The 21,110-nt window shown below is 47.1% G+C and overlaps 1 protein-coding gene across 2 annotated transcripts in view; it reads right to left on the reverse strand.

Annotated features, from left to right (window-relative positions):
* The window catches only part of LOC137522954 (uncharacterized), a 156,007-nt gene that overhangs the window by 26,019 nt on the left and 108,878 nt on the right, over positions 1-21,110 (reverse strand). For both annotated transcript variants that reach the window (XM_068243116.1, XM_068243114.1), the window contains exon 5: positions 7,727-7,894. In XM_068243116.1, the coding sequence (XP_068099217.1) occupies positions 7,727-7,894 (168 nt within the window). The remainder of the gene's footprint in view (positions 1-7,726; positions 7,895-21,110) is intronic.

Genomic DNA, 21,110 nt, shown 5'->3' on the forward strand with positions numbered 1-21,110 from the left:
TCTTCTTCTTCATCTTCATCTTCTTCTTCATCTTCTTCTTCATCTTCTTCTTCATCATCTTCTTTTTCTATATCTTCTTTTTCTATATCTTCTTCTTATTATTATTTTTCTATATCTTCTTCTTCTCCTTCTTCTTCTTTTTCTATATTGTCTTCTTCTTCACTTATTTCTCTTTTATATATTTTTTTTTTAAAGAAATGCAGCTATTTTTGAGCGTAATAAATAGCTGGTGGCGCACGCATGGTGGAAGCGCCATTGTATGTGCTCCCTGGCAGTGGAAACACACAGACAGCAGGAGGTAAATTCAGCAGCAGCAGCAGGAGGAGGAGGATGATTGTGTGGCAGCAGGCAGTCAATGAGGCAGGCAGCGAGACATAATAGGCTGTGGTACCTAGCGGTGGTACCAGGCCGTAAATACACAGCATGAGGTTCCAGACAGCGGTCGTGAAGCCCACATCATGTCCAATACACAACTGGGACAACACAGTTTTCAACCCGGACACCTCTAAAAATAATATCACAAAGTATTAATAAAAAGTATATATATTTTTTTCGTTTTTTTAAAGAAATGCAGCTATTTTTGAGCGTAATAAATAGCTGGTGGCGCACGCATGGTGGAAGCGCCATTGTATGTGCTCCCTGGCAGTGGAAACACACAGACAGCAGGAGGTAAATTCAGCAGCAGCAGGAGGAGGAGGAGGATGATTGTGTGGCAGCAGGCAGTCAATGAGGCAGGCAGCGAGACATAATAGGCTGTGGTACCTAGCGGTGGTACCAGGCCGTAAATACACAGCATGAGGTTCCAGACAGCGGTCGTGAAGTCCACATCATGTCCAATACACAACTGGGACAACACAGTTTTCAACCCGGACACCTCTAAAAATAATATCACAAAGTATTAATAAAAAGTATATATATTTTTTTCGTTTTTTTAAAGAGATGCAGCTATTTTTGAGCGTAATAAATAGCTGGTGGCGCACGCATGGTGGAAGCGCCATTCTATGTGCTCCCTGGCAGTGGAAACACACAGACAGCAGGAGGTAAATTCAGCAGCAGCAGCAGGAGGAGGAGGATGATTGTGTGGCAGCAGGCAGTCAATGAGGCAGGCAGCATGACATAATAGCCCTGGTAACTAGCGGTGATACCAGGGCGTAAATAAACACAACAGGAGGTCCCAGACAGCGGTCGTGCAGCCCACATCGTGTCCAATACACAATTGGGACAACACAGTTTTCAACCCGGACACCTCAGAAAAATTAAACCTTTTTTTTTTATTGGTTTTTTTGTTTTGTTTTTACAGCAAATTACACAGATATAGCTATTGTTTGACGTAATAGCTGGTGGCAGAGTGGCAGCAGAAGGTAATTCTGTGTACCCTGGCAGTGGGAAACACAGACAGACAGCAGCAGCAGCAGGAGGAATGGAGGAGTAATGTGAGTAGCTATTGTTTGACGTAATAGCTGGTGGCAGAGCGGCAGCAGAAGGTAAATCTGTGTACCCTGGCAGTGGGAAACACAGACAGACAGCAGCAGCAGCAGGAGGAATGGAGGAGTAGTGTGAGTGTGGCAGCAGGCAGGCAGCGTGACATAATAGCCCTGGTAACTAGCGGTGATACCAGGGCGTAAATAAACACAACAGGAGGTCCCAGACAGCGGTCGTGAAGCCCACATCGTGTCCAATACACAACTGGGGCATCACAGTTTTCAACCCGGGCACCTCAGAAAAATTAAACCTTTTTTTTTTTTTTTTTTAAAGGTAAATACAGGCAGCAGGGGCAGCTATTGTTTGACGTAATAGCTGGTGGCAGAGTGGCAGCAGAAGGTAATTCTGTGTACCCTGGCAGTGGGAAACACAGACATACAGCAGAAGGGCAGTACACAGCAGCCCACTGTAGGTGTAAAATGTGTGGCTGCAGGCGACGTAATAGTCAAAGTGAACCAGGCTGGCTTAGTGAGCAGGAGCCAGGAGGTGGTAAAGGGTGGTAAGGCACATTAACGATGGTTCCGGCAGCCACTTCATGTCCCCCTCTCGCCGACAACAGGGGCCAGGAACTCGCCTTCCACCCACACCTGGTTCATCTTGAGAAACGTCAGTCTGTCCACAGACTTGTGAGACAGACGTGAGCGTTTCTCGGTGACCACGCCACCAGCTGCACTGAAGCAGCGCTCGGACAGCACGCTGGAAGGGGGACATGACAGCACTTCCAGGGCGTACTGCGCCAGCTCGCTCCAGATCTCCAGGCGCTTGACCCAATACTCCATGGGATCAACAGGGGCATCGCTGTCAAGCCCGCTGTAGGACCCCATGTAGTCAGCCACCATGCGGGTCAGGTGCTGGCTGTGACCGGAGGAGGATGCTGCTGCATGCACCTCCTCTCTAGTCACTGCTGGAGCCTCTACAGTCCTGTAGAGCTCGTTGCTGAGAGACAGCAGGTCTGTGGGGCGCTTGCTGCTGGATGCAGGCACCTGCTGCTGCCTCTGTGCTGGCTGGACAGTGGGGGTGGAAGGCTGGGGGAAGGCTTCCTCCAAGCGCTCAACAAGGGCCTGCTGCAAGCTCCTTATTTGTTGCGCTGGGTCTCCTCCTGCAGGTGGCAGGAACTGGCTCAACTTCCCCTTGAGGCGTGGGTCCAACATCATGCTGATCCAGACGTCCTCCCTCTGCTTCATCTGGATCACCCTGGGGTCCCTGCGCAGGCACGTCAGCATGTGCGCTGCCATTGGGAAGAGGCGGGCCACGTGTGCTGGCACATCGACGGCAGTGCTGTCCTCATCCTCCTCCTCTGCCTCCTCAGCCTCATCCTCTCTCCACCCCCGCACCAACTCAGCTGCGCTGTGCTGATCCCCCTCATCAGCAGCAAGGTCAGGGACCTCCACCAAGTCGTCCTCCTCCTCCTCCCCCTCAGAGGTGGACTGTGCAGCTGCATGCCGCTCCTGCTGGGCCAAGGCTGCCGCTCCCTGTTCCAGCAAAGCATCGAGGGCCCTGTTCAGCAGACAAACCAGGGGCACCCACTCGCAGACCATAGCATGGTCCCTGCTCACCATGTTGGTGGCCTGCAGAAAGGGAGCCAGCACTAAGCACACCTGCTGCATGTGCCTCCAGTCGTCATCGGGGATGATGGACGGGATGTTGCTGGTCTTGTCCCTTTTCTGAGCGGCGGAAACAGTGGCCAGGGCAAGGTACTGGTTGACAGCGTGCTTCTGTTCAACCAGACGCTCCAACATCGCCAGGGTGGAGTGCCAGCGAGTTGGAACGTCAAGGATCAGCCGATGGCGTGGCAGCTCCAGCTCCTTTTGCACGTCTTCCAGGCTCTCACAGGCTGCAGCCGAGCGCCGGAAGTGACGCACAACATTCCTTGCCGTTTCCAGCAGTTCGCCCATCCCCTGGTAGGTGCGCAAGAACTTCTGCACCACCAGGTTCAGCACGTGGGCAAGACAGGGGATGTGGGTCAGGTTTCCCGTGTCAATTGCGGCAACCAGATTGGCCCCATTGTCGGCCACCACCTCTCCGACTCTGAGGCCTCTGGGGGTCAGCCAAATCCTCTCCTGCTCCTGGAGTTTGGCCAACACATGGGTTGCCGTCAGTTTGGTCTTCCCAAGGCTGACCAACTGCAGCAGCGCTTGGCAGTGGCGGGCCTTCACGCTGCTGCTGAGGCGGGGGGTTTGGCCAGGTGTGCCGGAGGATGGCAGAGGATTGGAGGAACCTGCTGCAGTTCCCCTGACCCTGCGGGGTGGCACCACCCACTGTGTTGCTGCTGCTGCTGTGCCCGCTGCTGCTCTCCCATCCTCACCCCCTTCCACCAAGCTGACCCAGTGGACAGTGAAGGACAGGTAGCGGCCTGTCCCGAAGCGGCTGCTCCAGGAGTCCATGGTGACGTGGACCCTTTCACCAACCGCGTGCTCCAGCCCTCGCTCCACATTGGCCATCACAAAGCGGTGAAGTGCAGGAATGGCCTTGCGGGCGAAGAAGTATCTGCTGGGGAGCTGCCAGTCTGGGGCTGCACAAGCAAGCAGCGCATGCATGTCGCTCCCCTCCTGCATGAGCGTGTACGGCAGGAGTTGGGAGCACATGGCCCGTGCCAGCAAGCCGTTCAGCTGCCGCACGCGACGGCTGCTGGGAGGCAGAGCCCTAACCACCCCCTGGAAGGACTCACTCAAAAGGCTCTGGCGTGGCCTTTTGCTAGCACGGGAATCAGCGGACACAGCAGAGGAGGCCACTGAGGACTGGCTGCCAGAACAGGCCTCAGTGTCGGCGGCAGGAGTTTCAGAGAGGGGAGGAGCAGTGCGTTTCCGCACTCCTGCTGGTGGTGCTGGAGGAGCAGGAGGGCGGGTGGCTGCTGTTGCTGCTGCTGCTGCTGAAGGCTGTGCAGTGATGGGTGTGGTGCCACTGCCAGCACCAGATGCCTTCAGCCTCTGGAACTCCTCATGCTGGTGGTAATGTTTAGCAGCAAGGTGGTTGATAAGCGAGCTGGTGCTGAACTTTAAGGGGTCTGCACCTCTGCTCAACTTCCGCTGACAGTGGTTGCAAGTGGCGTACTTGCTGTAAACTGTGGGCATGGTGAAAAATCGCCAGATTGGTGACAAGAAAAACCTCCTACGGCCTGGAATCGCTGCTGCCTGTCTCCCTGTGGTGGTTGGGGGGGGGGGGGGGGGGCTTGGGTGCGGCTGGTGGTGGTACTGGCAGATGCTGCTGCTGCTGCTGCTGAGCCTGAGACACCAACAGGCTGTGGGACCTGCCTACTGCTGCCAATGCTTGCAATGATGCGCCTCCTTGCAAGGCCCACAAGCGCATCCTCCTCCTCCTCCTCAGAGCTGCTGATGACGACATCCCCAGGAGCTGGTGGCACCCAGTCTTTGTCTGTCACCGTGTCATCATCATCCTCCCCCTCCTGAAACATGTCCTGCTGGGATGATGACCCCCCAAACTCCTCTCCTGATGCATGGATGGGCTGCTTGACTGTCGCCACAGTCTTGCTGTCCAATCCCTCCTCCCCCAAAGCTGGGCGGCTGCTGCGAACAGGGGTGGTAGTGATGGTGGTGAGGGTGGAGGCCTCGGATGCAGAGCTGATGGCGGGCTGCTCATCCTCCGTCATCAGTTGCATCACAGTGGCTGCATCCTTTTCCTCAATGGGACGTTTCCGACCCGGCTGGAGGAAAATAGGAGCAGGTACTACACGCTGCTGCTGCTGTGTCTCTGCAGCGTGAGTTGCAGATGCTCCTGCTGGGCGCCCAAGGCGTCCACGGCCAGTGGCTATAGGAGGAATGTTAGCCACTGACGCAGCTGCTGCTGCTGCGGAACTGTGCATGGTGGCGCGGCCGCGGCTTGCCACAATGCTGCTCCCTCTCCTCCTGATTCCCTTGCTGCCCTTCCCCTTGCCCAAACCGCGCTGGCTGCCACTTCCAGACATCTTAGATGTTTTGGGCATAAACAAAAAAGTTTTTAAAAAGGGCGGGTGAAAAAGTGGGGTACTTTAATGGAGTGGGTTGGTGAGTGAGGTGACACTAATCACTAAGTGATTAGATCGCTAAGTGATTACTAGTACAGTACAAATACAAAATACAATAATCAGTAATCAGTAAGTGTGAACAGTGAACAGTGAGTGTGTCCCCTAGTACACTAACTAGAAAATACAATAATCAGTAGTAATCTGATTCAGTAGAAGGAAATAGAGTGTGTGTACTGTACAGACAGTGCACGCACACACACACGCAGGAGCTAGCCTATGAACAGTGACTGAGTGTCCCTAGTACAGTAAGTAGTAACAGTAAGTACAACTAGAAAATACAGTAGTAATCAGAAGGAAATAGACTGTGTGTACTGTACAGACAGTGCACGCACACACACACGCAGGAGCTAGCCTATGAACAGTGACTGAGTGTCCCTAGTACAGTAAGTAGTAACAGTAAGTACAACTAGAAATTACAATAATCAGTAGTAATCAGAAGGAAATAGAGTGTGTGTACTGTACAGACAGTGCATGCACACACACACGCAGGAGCTAGCCTATGAACAGTGACTGAGTGTCCCTAGTACAGTAAGTAGTAACAGTAAGTACAACTAGAAATTACAATAATCAGTAGTAATCAGAAGGATATAGAGTGTGTGTACTGTACAGACAGTGCACGCACACACACATGCAGGAGCTATGAACAGTGACAGTGAGTGTCCTAGTACAGTATAACTACAAAAAACAATCACTCAGTCAGTAGTAAAGGACAGAAGAAATACTGGTATAGATGAGAAATAAACAGAGGACAGGAGGACAGCTGCCCACACAGGCAAGGCCCTGAGGCCTAAAGCTGTGTAAGCTTGCCTGCAGCAGCTGCCTGTCTCTATGTAACACACAAGCTACTAACTAAAATACAATGTCTATCTAACTAACAACAATATAGGTGTGTATAGGAGGTGTATGTGAGCAAAAACGCTAGGTGATTGACCAGAATAAAGCACTTGCTAAGTCAAAGCACAAAGGAGCAGATCTCTCTCTGTACAAAGTCAGGCAAGGACGGAAAAACGGAACATGGCGGCCGCTATTTATAGGGTAGGGGCTGGCCAGGGTCCCCCTCTGTGATTGGCTGCCATCAGAGGGCCTGGGAGCCTTCTGATTGGCTCTAAGGACATCAATCTGGGCTATGACGCTATTCGAGCTCGGTATTCGAGCTCGGATAGCGCTGTTGCTCGAATAGCACGAATAGTGAGTGGGCTATTCGAGTTCACTCGAATAGCCCATTCGATTAGCTGCAGCTATTCGGAGCTCGAATACCGAGCTCGAATAGCTGAAAAAGAGCTCGAATATTCGAGCTACTCGAATATTCGAGCTCTGCTGAGCACCACTATCTTCTTTAAGCATGTCTACCACTATACCTCCTGCCGGAGTACCTTCTTGGTGTGCTGCGGAGCTCTAGTCTTAAGTTTCAGTTGTGGCGGACGCCATGCTGGATGCTGCCGCTATGGTAGGCCCTGATTTCTGAGGCTTGAAGATGTTCCGTATCTGCCAGTTAGAAGCTGTTCCTTGGCCACCGAAAAGTTTAGCTGTCCCTGAGGATTTGTTCTGGTTCTTCTGCATCGTGCTGGATACGAGCAGCGGGCCGTTATAGAGGGTTCAGTGGAGGAGCTTCACTCTCACGCAGCCATCTCGCTTGAGCGTCAAACCACGCCCCCTTTAGCCTTTTTTTTAATGGAAAAGTTAAATAATCACCATGCCCTTTAATGGGTACAAATCCTTTGTTACTAAAATCCTCCTTTAACAGCTGTTCTGTCTCTCTACAGCTCAGTTCTAATTATTTGACTTCTAAGTCGAATATACAGTAGTTGTTGTAGGAAGAGGCAGAATAGTACCAGCCGTTCCCCCCTGTTGCCTCCCTGTTACCTCCCTTCCTCTCCCCCTGCTGGCACGTCATCCTGACAGCTTCTCTGCAATAAAGGAATCATTTTTTTTTTAAATCCACGCAAGGAGTGTGGACTTTTGCATTATGGTTTGTTATGGAGAGGCTTATTGTCCATCACCCTGTATCATTCACACAGCACCTTTAAATGACGGATGAGTAGCAGTTATTTTTCTTGCAAAAAAAAAAAAAAAAAATAGACAGACAAGTTCTTAATAACCCTTATTGTAGCAATACATAAAGTACATTATGCACATTTTTTACTTAGTTATACGTTAAAGGAAGTACGATAATAGCATAACATTGGACTTACTCTGCCTACTTAGAAATATTGAGGGCCATACCTGAAACATACGTATATTCCATATGAAAGCAGTTGTGCTCTTTTCCACGGCATTTATTATAAATATAATCTTTACGGGCACAACTCTGACTTTCATGTATTTCATCACACATTGGGCAAATAATTCCATTGTAATTAGGTTTGGGTTCCTCTTTCGTCAGGAAAGATTCTGTAAAAAAAAAAATGCATAAAAAGTTCAGTACCAGTTTCTGCCACCTTCCCTTTCACCACCTCTACTGTGATTCCAAAAGCCAGACAATGGCCCATATGCAATTTACTTTATCACCTTAGTTATCTCCTAGGAGATCATTTTCATCTTCTCTTTAAACTAGCTTTTCAGCATTTTACAATTGAAAAAGTACCCAAATTTTGGTGAAAAAGTGCTATCAAACTTATTTTGAGTATTTTCTTGCATGTTGGTGGCTTAAAATACATTTTATGACAAGTTGAGAAAATATCACCTAGGAGAAAACGCAGGAGAAAAAGTGAATTGCATATGCCCCAATATATCCTGGTGATGATCGTAATAAGTAATTAACTTTCCTAAAATTTAGTAATTGTTCCAATTATACTTATAATGATGATTATGTAAACAAACTTGATTTTGCGTGGTTTTTGCATAATTTTTTGCAAGTTATGAAGAATGAAGTTCATTGGAATCCACTAATGTGTGAGCTTGAGAAAACACATTTTTGCACAAAAGTTACACATGGAGGACACTTTGGTCGGTGAGCATGAGCGCAAGTCACATTGCGGGACCAAGAGTCCAGAGAGTACAGACCAAAAGAGTACAGACCAAAAGTTTGGATACACCTTCTCATTCAAAGAGTTGTTTTCTCTATTTTCAGGACTATGAACATTGTAGATTCAAACTGAAGGCATCCAAACTATGAATGAACACATGTAGAAGTATAGTACATAACCAAAAATTGTGAAGCAACTGAAAATATGTCATATTCTAGGTTCTTCAAAGTAGCCACCTTTTGCTTTGATTACTGCTTTGCACACTCTTGGTATTCTCTTGATGAGCTTCAAGAGGTAGTCACCTGAAATGGTTTTCACTTCACAGATGTGCCCTGTCAGGTTTAATAAGTGGGATTTCTTGCCTTATAAATGGGGTTCATCAGTTGCGTTGTGGAGAAGTCAGGTGGATACACAGCTGATAGTCCTACTGAATAGACTGTTAGAATTTGTATTATGGCAAGAAAAAAGCAGCTAAGTAAAGAAAAACGAGTGGCCATCATTACTTTAAGAAATGAAGGTCAGTCAGTCTGAAAAATGGGAAAACTTTGAAAGTGTCCTCAAGTGCAGTCTCAAAAACCATCAAACGCTACAAATAAACTGGTTCACATCGGACCACCCCAGGAAAGGAAGACCAAGAGTCACCTCTGCTGCAGAGGATAAGTTCATCCGAGTCACCATCATCAGAATTCGCAGGTTAACAGCAGCTCAGATTAGAGACCAGGTCAATGCCACACAGAGTTCTAGCAGCAGACACATCTCTAGAACAACTGTTAAGAGAAGACTGTGTCAATTAGGCCTTCATGGTTGAATATCTGCTAGGAAACCACTGCTAAGGACAGGCAACAAGCAGAAGAGACTTGTTTGGGCTAAAGAACACAAGGAATGGACATTAGACCAGTGGAAATCTGTGATTTGGTCTGATGAGTGCAAATTTGAGCTTTTTGGTTCCAACCACCGTGTATTTGTGCGATGCAGAAAAGGTGAACGGATGGTCTCTACATGCCTGGTTCCCACCATGAAGCATGGAGGAGGAGATGTGATGGTGTGGGGGTGCTTTGCTAGTGACACTGTTGGGGATTTATTCAAAATTGAAGGGATGCAAAACCAGCATGGCTACCACAGCATCTTGCAGTGGCATGCTATTCCAAATGGTTTGCGTTTAGTTGCACCAGCATTTAAAACCAGCATGGCTACCACAGCATCTTACAGCAGCAGGCTATTCCAAATGGTTTGCGTTTAGTTGCACCAGCATTTATTTTTCAACAAACACTAACCAAAAGAAACAGAGTACCAGGGAAAACAACTGACAAACAATTGAGTCCAGAAGGACATAGCCCTATGGGTACATATGTAAAAGCGTGATAACTTTACTTATATTTGCAAACAGTAAAAGATAAAAGATAGAGTTCCACAGTTGTAGATGCTCTCCTGTGGAGGTCTCAGTGAGTCATTTAGATCAAACCATGGGGGTCTTTGCTCATCCCCCTCAACTGCAGTATGAAATACCGAAGCGAGATGTAGCTATCCCACAGGTGGGCAGATACCTTCACAGTTTAACGGTGTGTGGGCAAGACGATGAAGCGCTACCTAACCGATCACAGTGATAGATCAGAAATTGTGCGTTCACCTAATGTCTGGTCCCCCCAACACCACCGGCTCAGACGGGTGGGTTTAACTAGTGTTACACTCATTATACTCATGCTAGGTACCATGGCCTGTTACATGCCTGCTGCCACACGTCACTCCTCCTCCTGCTGCTGCTGTATTTTACCTCCTGCTGTGTTCACACCGCCAGGGTCCACCGAATTATGCGCTGCTGCCACGTGCCACTAGCTATTACGCCACAAATTTAGCTATGCTGGTATTGAATACAAAATTTTACAACAGTTGAGTTCTGTAAGGGAAAAAAACATTAAGTTGTGTGCAAGAGGAAGCATATGAACACACAGAAAAAAAAAAAAGATGGTGGTGGTGGTGAAGAAAAGAAGAAGAAGAAGAAGAACCAGGGGAAGAAGAAGAACCAAGTGAAGAAGAAGAAGAACCAGGGGAAGAAGAAGAACCAGGGGAAGAAGACGAAGAACCAGGGGAAGAAAAAGAACCACGTGAAGAAGAAGAAGAACCAGGGGAAGAAGAAAGAAGAAAAAGAAGAAGAAGAATTTTCCATAATTTTTTTTTAAATTACACTGATTTAATTGTGATTTCCCTTTCAAAAAAAAAAAAAAAAAAAAAAAGGCCATCCGAAATCGCGATCACGAATATTAACCAAATTCAGTTACCGATCATGAATCGAATTTGATGGTCGTGATCACTGCTGAACCCAAAAGATGTACTCAAATCAAATTTGGGTACATTCAAGCATGCCTGCTTGTTGGCCATTTTGCCTTCACTCTGCAATCCAGCTCACCCCAAACCATCTTGATTGGGTTCAGGTCTGGTGACTGTGGAGTTCAGGTCATCTGGCACAGCACCCCATCCCTCTCCATCTTGGTCAAATAGCCCTTACACAGCCTGGAGGTGTGTTTGGGGTCATTGTCCTGTTGAAAAATAAATGATAAAAGATAGAGTTCCACGGTTGTAGATGCTCTCCTGTGGAGGTCTCAATGAGTCATCTACATCAAACTTTGGGGATCTTTGCTCATCCCCCTCAACTGCAGTATGAAATACCAAAGCGAGGTGTAGCTATCCCACAGGTTGGCAGATGCCTTCTCAGTTTAACTGTGTGTGGGCAAAACAATGAAGCGCTACCTAATCGATCCCAGCTCATTTTGAGAGCCGCCCCCCCCCGGCTTGATTGGAGGGAGATCGGAGGGCATACTGCCTGATTGATGTACCATAATGGTGCATGCAGTACTCAGCCTCTAGACCCCCAGCACCCACTTATAGGTAAGAGCACCTTTATACTGGCACCCTGTAATCTGCATACTATTAGCAGGTGGGTGGTGGATGACACCCCCCCCCCGCCACACCTCAGCCCCAACCCCCTCCTCACCTATATATATGGCTGTGCCAGATAGGGCACTTCAGCTCTGACTGGGGCTTTCTATGATGGGGATTTTTTTGTACATTTGTAAATATGTGGTGTAGGATGTTATATAACTACTGTATATATGTATAGAGCACTTTCTGATGAAGCCTGTTGGTGAAACATGTCCATGTTAAAGACTACGTACAGCACTTTGCACTACTTGTAATGTGTTAAACCTAGTGTTGGGCGAACAGTGTTCGCCACTGTTCGGGTTCTGCAGAACCCCAAATTTACAGGGTATGTGCACCTTGGGAGTGGGTACAAGAGGAAAAAAAAATTTAGCAAAAAGAGCTTATAGTTTTTGAGAAAATCGATTTTAAAGTTTCAAAGGGAAAACTGTCTTTTAAATGCGGGAAATGTCTGTTTTCTTTGCACAGGTAACATGCTTTTTGTCGGCATGCAGTCATAAATGTAATACATATAAGAGGTTCCAGGAAAAGGGACCGGTAACGCTAACCCAGCAGCAGCACACGTGATGGAACAGGAGGAGGGTGGCGCAGGAGGAGAAGGCCACGCTTTGAGACACAACAACCCAGGCCTTGCATGAGGACAAGAAGCGTGCGGATAGCAATTTGCGTTTTGTCGCCATGCAGTCATAAATGTAATACAGATGAGAGGTTCAATAAACAGGGACCGGAAACGCTAACCCATCACAGATGTTCATTGTTCATGTTACTTGGTTGGGGTCCGGGAGTGTTGCGTAGTCGTTTCCAATGCAGGATTGATTCATTTTAATTTGAGTCAGACGGTCTGCATTTTCTGTGGAGAGGCGGATACGCCGATCTGTGACGATGCCTCCGGCAGCACTGAAACAGCGTTCCGACATAACGCTGGCTGCCGGGCAAGCCAGCACCTCTATTGCGTACATTGCCAGTTTGTGCCAGGTGTCTAGCTTCGATACCCAATAGTTGAAGGGTGCAGATGGATTGTTCAACACAGCTATGCCATCTGACATGTAGTCCTTGACCATCTTCTCCAGGCGATCAGTGTTGGAGGTGGATCTGCATGCTTGCTGTTCTGTGTGCTGCTGCATGGGTGTCAGAAAATGTTCCCACTCCAAGGACACTGCCGATACCATTCCCTTTTGGGCACTAGCTGCGGCTTGTGTTGTTTGCTGCCCTCCTGGTCGTCCTGGGTTTGCGGAAGTCAGTCTGTCGGCGTACAACTGGCTAGAGGAGGGGGAGGATGTCAATCTCCTCTTTAAAGTCTTCACAAGGGCCTGCTGGTATTCTTCCATTTTGACCCGTCGGACTCTTTCTTCAAGCAGTTTTGGAACATTGTGTTTGTACCGTGGATCCAGAAGGGTATAAACCCAGTAATTGGTGTTGTCCAGAATGCGCACAATGCGTGGGTCGCGTTCAATGCAGTCCTAGGCCGAAGAGGTCATAGCCTAGGGTCACAAAAACCTGTTTATTTGGGCTATTTCAATGGTAGTGATGGTGACGTACATAAATCTCAGCCATGGCCGTTAGCAACGTCTGAATTTCACGAAATGTCTCATGCAGGTAGAAGACATATTGTTAGACTTGGATTCCAAAGATTCCTACATCTCTGCAAACCAGAGTTACAGGGGTCCAAAATTGGTAAAATCCCCCATAGACTTTCATTGCCTCCCTATTTCACTTTCCAAAATCTCACATCTTTTCAAAGGGCAATGGCTCAGCAGTACCAAATTTTCTAGCATTGTAGGGACCCTTAGGGGGAACATGACTGGTGAGTTTCGGGCCCCTAGGCTAGAGAGGTCATAGCCTAGGGTCACAAAAACCTGTTTATTTGGGCTATTTCAATGGTAGTGATGGTGACGTACATAAATCTCAGCCATGGCCGTTAGCAACGTCTGAATTTCACGAAATGTCTCATGCAGGTAGAAGACATATTGTTAGACTTGGATTCCAAAGATGGGGTCCCTACATCTCTGCAAACCAGAGTTACAGGGGTCCAGAATTGGTAAAATCCCCCATAGACTTTCATTGCCTCCCTATTTCACTTTCCAAAATCTCACATCTTTTCAAAGGGCAATGGCTCAGCAGTACCAAATTTTCTAGCATTGTAGTGACCCTTAGGGGGAACATGACTGGTGAGTTTCGGGCCCCTAGGCCAAAGAGGTCATAGCCTAGGGTCACAAAAACCTGTTTATTTGGGCTATTTCAATGGTAGTGATGGTGACGTACATAAATCTCAGCCATGGCCGTTAGCAACGTCTGAATTTCACGAAATGTCTCATGCAGGTAGAAGACATATTGTTAGACTTGGATTCCAAAGATGGGGTCCCTACATCTCTGCAAACCAGAGTTACAGGGGTCCAAAATTGGTAAAATCCCCCATAGACTTTCATTGCCTCCCTATTTCACTTTCCAAAATCTCACATCTTTTCAAAGGGCAATGGCTCAGCAGTACCAAATTTTCTAGCATTGTAGTGACCCTTAGGGGGAACATGACTGGTGAGTTTCGGGCCCCTAGGCCAAAGAGGTCATAGCCTAGGGTCACAAAAACCTGTTTATTTGGGCTATTTCAATGGTAGTGATGGTGACGTACATAAATCTCAGCTATGGCCGTTAGCAACGTCTGAATTTCACGAAATGTCTCATGCAGGTAGAAGACATATTGTTAGACTTGGATTCCAAAGATGGGGTCCCTACATCTCTGCAAACCAGAGTTACAGGGGTCCAAAATTGGTAAAATCCCCCATAGACTTTCATTGCCTCCCTATTTCACTTTCCAAAATCTCACATCTTTTCAAAGGGCAATGGCTCAGCAGTACCAAATTTTCTAGCATTGTAGGGACCCTTAGGGGGATCATGACTGGTGAGTTTTGCCACTGCTGAGCCATTGCCCTTTCAAATGGTGTGAGATTTTGGAACGGTAAATAGTAGGCCCAATGAAAGCCTATGGGGGATTTTACCAATTTTGGAGCCCTGTAACTCTGGTTTGCAGAGATGTAGGGACCCCATCTTTGGAATCCAAGTCTAACAATATGTCTTCTACCTGCATGAGACATTTCGTGAAATTCAGACGATGCTAACGGCCATGGCTGAGATTTATGTAGGTCACCATCACTACCATTGAAATAGCCCAAATAAACAGGTTTTTGTGACCCTAGGCTATGACCTCTTCGGCCTAGGGGCCCGAAACTCACCAGTCATGTTCCCCCTAAGGGTCCCTACAATGCTAGAAAATTTGCCACTGCTGATCAATTGCCCTTTGAAAAGATGTGAGATTTTGGAACTGTAAATAGGAGGCCCAATGAAAGCCTATGGGGGATTTTACCAATTTTGGACCCCTGTAACTCTGGTTTGCAGAGATGTAGGGACCCCATCTTTGGAATCCAAGTCTAACAATATGTCTTCTACCTGCATGAGACATTTCGTGAAATTCACGGCCATGGCTGAGATTTATGTACGTCACCATCACTACCATTGAAATAGCCCAAATAAACAGGTTTTTGTGACCCTAGGCTATGACCTCTTCGGCCTAGGACTGCATTGAACGCAACCCACGCATTGTGCGCATTCTGGACAACACCAATTACTGGGTTTATACCCTTCTGGATCCACGGTACAAACACAATGTTCCAAAACTGCTTGAAGAAAGAGTCCGACAGGTCAAAATGGAAGAATACCAGCAGGCCCTTGTGGAGACTTTAAAGAGGAGATTGACATCCTCCCCCTCCTCTAGCCAGTTGTACGCCGACAGACTGACTTCCGCAAACCCAGGACGACCAGGAGGGCAGCAAACAACACAAGCCGCAGCTAGTGCCCAGAAGGGAATGGTATCGGCAGTGTCCTTGGAGTGGGAACATTTTCTGACACCCATGCAGCAGCACACAGAACAGCAAGCGTGCAGATCCACCTCCAACACCGATCGCCTGGAGAAGATGGTCAAGGACTACATGTCAGATGGCATAGCTGTGTTGAACAATCCATCTGCACCCTTCAACTATTGGGTATCGAAGCTAGACACCTGGCACAAACTGGCAATGTACGCAATAGAGGTGCTGGCTTGCCCGGCAGCCAGTGTTATGTCGGAACGCTGTTTCAGTGCTGCCGGAGGCATCGTCACAGATCGGCGTATCCGCCTCTCCACAGAAAATGCAGACCATCTGACTCAAATTAAAATGAATCAATCCTGGATTGGAAACGACTACGCAACACTCCCGGACCCCAACCAAGTAACATGAACAATGAACATCTGTGATGGGTTAGCGTTTCCGGTCCCTGTTTATTGAACCTCTCATCTGTATTACATTTATGACTGCATGGCGACAAAACGCAAATTGCTATCCGCACGCTTCTTGTCCTCATGCAAGGCCTGGGTTGTTGTGTCTCAAAGCGTGGCCTTCTCCTCCTGCGCCACCCTCCTCCTGTTCCATCACGTGTGCTGCTGCTGGGTTAGCGTTACCGGTCCCTTTTCCTGGAACCTCTTATATGTATTACATTTATGACTGCATGCCGACAAAAAGCATGTTACCTGTGCAAAGAAAACAGACATTTCCCGCATTTAAAAGACAGTTTTCCCTTTGAAACTTTAAAATCGATTTTCTCAAAAACTATAAGCTCTTTTTGCTAAATTTTTTTTTCCTCTTGTACCCACTCCCAAGGTGCACATACCCTGTAAATTTGGGGTTCTGCAGAACCCGAACAGTGGCGAACACTGTTCGCCCAACACTAGGTTTAACACATTACAAGTAGTGCAAAGTGCTGTACGTAGTCTTTAACATGGACATGTTTCACCAACAGGCTTCATCAGAAAGTGCTCTATACATATATACAGTAGTTATATAACATCCTACATCACATATTTACAAATGTACAAAAAAATCCCCATCATAGAAAGCCCCAGTCAGAGCTGAAGTGCCCTATCTGGCACAGCCATATATATAGGTGAGGAGGGGGTTGGGGCTGAGGTGTGGCGGGGGGGTGTCATCCACCACCCACCTGCTAATAGTATGCAGATTACAGGGTGCCAGTATAAAGGTGCTCTTACCTATAAGTGGGTGCTGGGGGTCTAGAGGCTGAGTACTGCATGCACCATTATGGTACATCAATCAGGCAGTATGCCCTCCGATCTCCCTCCAATCAAGCCGGGGGGGCGGCTCTCAAAATGAGCTGGGATCGATTAGGTAGCGCTTCATTGTCTTGCCCACACACAGTTAAACTGAGAAGGCATCTGCCAACCTGTGGGATAGCTACACCTTGCTTTGGTATTTCATACTGCAGTTGAGGGGGATGAGCAAAGATCCCCATAGTTTGATGTAGATGACTCATTGAGACCTCCACAGGAGAGCATCCACAACCGTGGAACTCTATCTTTTATTATTTATTTTTCAACAGGACAATGACCCCAAACACACCTCCAGGCTGTGTAAGGGCTATTTGACCAAGATGGAGAGGGATGGGGTGCTGTGCCAGATGACCTGAACTCCACAGTCACCAGACCTGAACCCAATCAAGATGGTTTGGGGTGAGCTGGATTGCAGAGTGAAGGCAAAATGGCCAACAAGCAGGCATGCTTGAATGTACCCAAATTTGATTTGAGTACATCTTTTGGGTTCAGCAGTGATCACGACCATCAAATTCGATTCATGATCGGTAACTGAATTTGGTTAATATTCGTGATCGCGATTTCGGATAGCCTTTTTTTTTTTTTTTTTTTTTAAAGGGAAATCACAATTAAATCAGTGTAATTTAAAAAAAAAATTATGGAAAATTCTTCTTCTTCTTTTTCTTCTTTCTTCTTCCCCTGGTTCTTCTTCTTCTTCACGTGGTTCTTTTTCTTCCCCTGGTTCTTCGTCTTCTTCCCCTGGTTCTTCTTCTTCTTCTTTTCTTCACCACCACCACCATCTTTTTTTTTTTTCTGTGTGTTCATATGCTTCCTCTTGCACCCAACTTTATGTTTTTTTTCCCTTACAGAACTCAACTGTTGTAAAATTTTGTATTCAATACCAGCATAGCTAAATTTGTGGCGTAATAGCTAGTGGCACGTGGCAGCAGCGCATAATTCGGTGGACCCTGGCGGTGTGAACACAGCAGGAGGTAAAATACAGCAGCAGCAGGAGGAGGAGTGACGTGTGGCAGCAGGCATGTAACAGGCCATGGTACCTAGCATGAGTACCATGGCTGTAAATAAACACCAACAGCAGAAGGTTCCGGACAGCAGTCGTGAAGCCCACATTGTGTCCAATACACAACTGGGGACAGCACAGTTTTCATCCCACACACCTCAGATTTTTTTTTTTACAACAGTATATAGCTATTGTAGTGGCGTAATAGCTAGTGGCGCATGGCAGCAGCATCTAATTCTGTGGACCCTGGCGGTGGGAACGCAGACAGCAGGAGGATAAATACAGCAGCAGGAGGAGGAGGAGGAGGAGGAGTGACAGTTGACAGCAGGCAATGTATTCTGTGGACCCTAGTGGTGGGAACACAGACAGCAGGAGGTAAAATACAGCAGCAGCAGGAGGAGGAGTGACGTGTGGCAGGCATGTAACGGGCCATGGTACCTAGCGTTAGTATCATGGCTGTAAATAAACACCAACAGCAGGAGGAGGTTCCGGACAACAGTTGCGAAGCCCACATTGTGTCCAATACACAACTGGGGACAGCACAGTTTTCAACTCAGACACCTCAGAATTTTTTTTTACAACAGTATATAGCTATTGTAGTGGCGTAATAGCTAGTGGCGCATGGCAGCAGCATCTAATTCTGTGGACCCTGGCGGTGGGAACGCAGACAGCAGGAGGATAAATACAGCAGCAGGAGGAGGAGGAGGAGGAGGAGTGACAGTTGACAGCAGGCAATGTATTCTGTGGACCCTAGTGGTGGGAACACAGACAACAGGAGGTAAAATACAGCAGCAGCAGGAGGAGGAGTGACGTGTGGCAGGCATGTAACGGGCCATGGTACCTAGCGTTAGTATCATGGCTGTAAATAAACACCAACAGCAGGAGGAGGTTCCGGACAACAGTTGCGAAGCCCACATTGTGTCCAATACACAACTGGGGACAGCACAGTTTTCAACTCAGACACCTCAGAATTTTTTTTACAACAGTATATAGCTATTGTAGTGGCGTAATAGCTAGTGGCACATGGCAGCAGCGCCTAATTCTGTGGACCCTGGAGGTGGGAACACAGACAGCAGAAGGATAAATACAGCAGCAGGAGGAGGAGTGATGTTTGGCAGCAGTGCATACGTCTGTGGACCCTGGCGGTGGGAACACTGACAGCAGGAGGTAAAATAGAGCAGCAGCAGGAGGAGGAGGAGTGACATGTGGCAGCAGGCATGTAACAGGCAATGGTACCTAGTGTTAGTACCACGGCTGTAAATAAACACCAACAGCAGGAGGTTCCGGACAGCAGTCGTGCAGCCCACATTGTGTCCAATACACAACTGGGACAGCACAGTTTTCTTTTTTTTATCATACTTGTTTTTATTTTGCAAATAAAAAGAAAAAAGGAACTGGTTTCTCAAGATTAACAATCAAGATAGTAGTACAACGGATATGGGGATATAAAGGAGGGACAATTGGGGCCATAGGTCGAGTCCTAGAAGTAAGTATGGAGGAGTCCTAATTAGTGTCCATCCTTGAAACTTTTGAGGAAACAACAAAGTGAATCGAGGTGGAAAGAATCTTGACTCGAAGACAAGGAGTTCCAATTGGAGGTGTGGCGAATGTCTGAAGTCCATGAGAGGTGGATAACGGGAAATTTTCAAGCCACATTTTGAAAAGTGGGGGGAGCATAGGGAAGAGGGGGGAAGGAAGAGATAGTAAGCTTCGAGATATAGAAATGAGAAAAAGGAGTCACACCACTGCCCTGCCGGCCTGTATTATGTATGGGAGATATGAGCTATTTGGGAAGGGCCTAGCAAAATCTAGTAAGGGTGGATGTCCAATGGTGGGGATATAGCTTATTAGGTCGGCTCAGAAATGAGGTGGTGGAGGGTAGAGGAGGCGGGTATAAGTTCAGGGGGGGTGAAAAATGGGAGAAGAGTATGGCCAGGAGTCCCAGATTTTGTGGAAGTTCAATTCTGTGTCTCTTAGTGAAGCCGTAAGCTGTTCCATATTTTTTGTCCAGTTGATTTTGTGGATAACTTCTGATAATAGAGGGGGGGCTATGTTCTTCCAATTGGAAGCTATAGCTAGTCTAGTGGCAGTTAAGATATGTGTTATTAGCCGATTAGTATATTTATTGGTGTTATTTTGTGGTGATTTGCCCAGGATCATATACAAGGGGTCCATGGGGACTGTAGTATCCGTGGACGACTTAATAAGGTTTTGGATTTCCGACCAGAGGGGGGAAATCAGAGGACAGGACCAAAAGATATGTTCAATAGTGCCTTTGTTACTACAGCCTCTCCAACAGAGGTCCGATGAACCTGGGTAAATTCTTGCTAGTTTGTCGGGTGTGAGATACCAGTGGAAAAGTATTTTATATATGTTTTCTCGAATTTGGATGCATTGTGAGGAATGTTTTGCATTATCCCAAATATCATACCAGTCTTCTATTGAAATAGAGGTTGATAAAAGGCTATCCCATTTAGCCATGTAAGGATGGTTGGGAGTTATTGAACCCGATTTTGTGTGTAGGATAGAGTAGATCTGGGAAATTAGACCCTTCTGTTGAGCCGACCTATTACATAGTCTCTCAAAAGGGGACATTGTAGGAGTTGTTTGGAGGTTTTTCAGTAGAGATTGGAGAAAGTGGGATATCTGATTGTATTGCATGAGAAGTTGAAGTGTAAATGTGATTTTGTCTTCTAGATGAGATTTATGAAAAACTTTACCTGTAAGTGGGTTAAGCCAGTCCTTAAGGTTGAAATAGCCCAGACTAAACCATTCAGTCATAAAAGGCTTAGAAAGACTCGGTGGAAAGTGTGGATTGCCTAGGATTGGGCAAAGAGGTGAGGGTGATGACCTCAACTTGGCTGAGTGGACAGTAGATCTCCAGATGTGGAGTGTACATTTGATAGTAGGGAGAAGGTCTTGATGGGAGACTTTGGGTTGGGGATGGGTCCATATAAGGGATGCTAAGGATATAGGGAGAATGCTATTTGCTTCGATGAGGCCCCATTTAGTAAAGACTTTAAATTGGACCATTCGGGTATTTGGCGGAGATGCAAGGCCTGGTAGTAATATCTAAGATGAGGGACACCCAGACCGCCATGATCTCTAGGGGCAAGGAGGGTCGACTTAAGAACTCTAGGGTGTTTGTGGTTCCAGATAAATTTGAAGAAGGCAGATTGTAAGCTTGATAGTTGGGAGTTGGGAACTATAACTGGGAGGGTCTAAAATAGATAAAGGAGGCCAGGGAGAATGTTCATTTTAAGAGCATAGATGCGGCCCAACCAGGAAATCTTATAGGCGGTCCACTTGTGGAGATCTTGTAGTATTTTTTGTATGAGAGAGGGGAAGTTACGTTTATAGAGTGTATTGTATGTGGAAGTGAGGTAGATACCCAGATATTTTAGGGAGTGAGTTTGCCATCTATAGGGAAAAAAAGATTGGAGTGACGAGAGTAGATTGGGCGGGATTTTTATAGGGAGGGCTTCCGTCTTATCTTGGTTGAGTTTAAAGCCTGAGATAAACTCAAAAGATTTCAATACGCTGTGCAAGGCTGGT

The sequence above is a fragment of the Hyperolius riggenbachi genome, chromosome 6 (genome assembly GCF_040937935.1).
Source record: "Hyperolius riggenbachi isolate aHypRig1 chromosome 6, aHypRig1.pri, whole genome shotgun sequence".
Lineage (NCBI taxonomy): Eukaryota > Metazoa > Chordata > Amphibia > Anura > Hyperoliidae > Hyperolius > Hyperolius riggenbachi.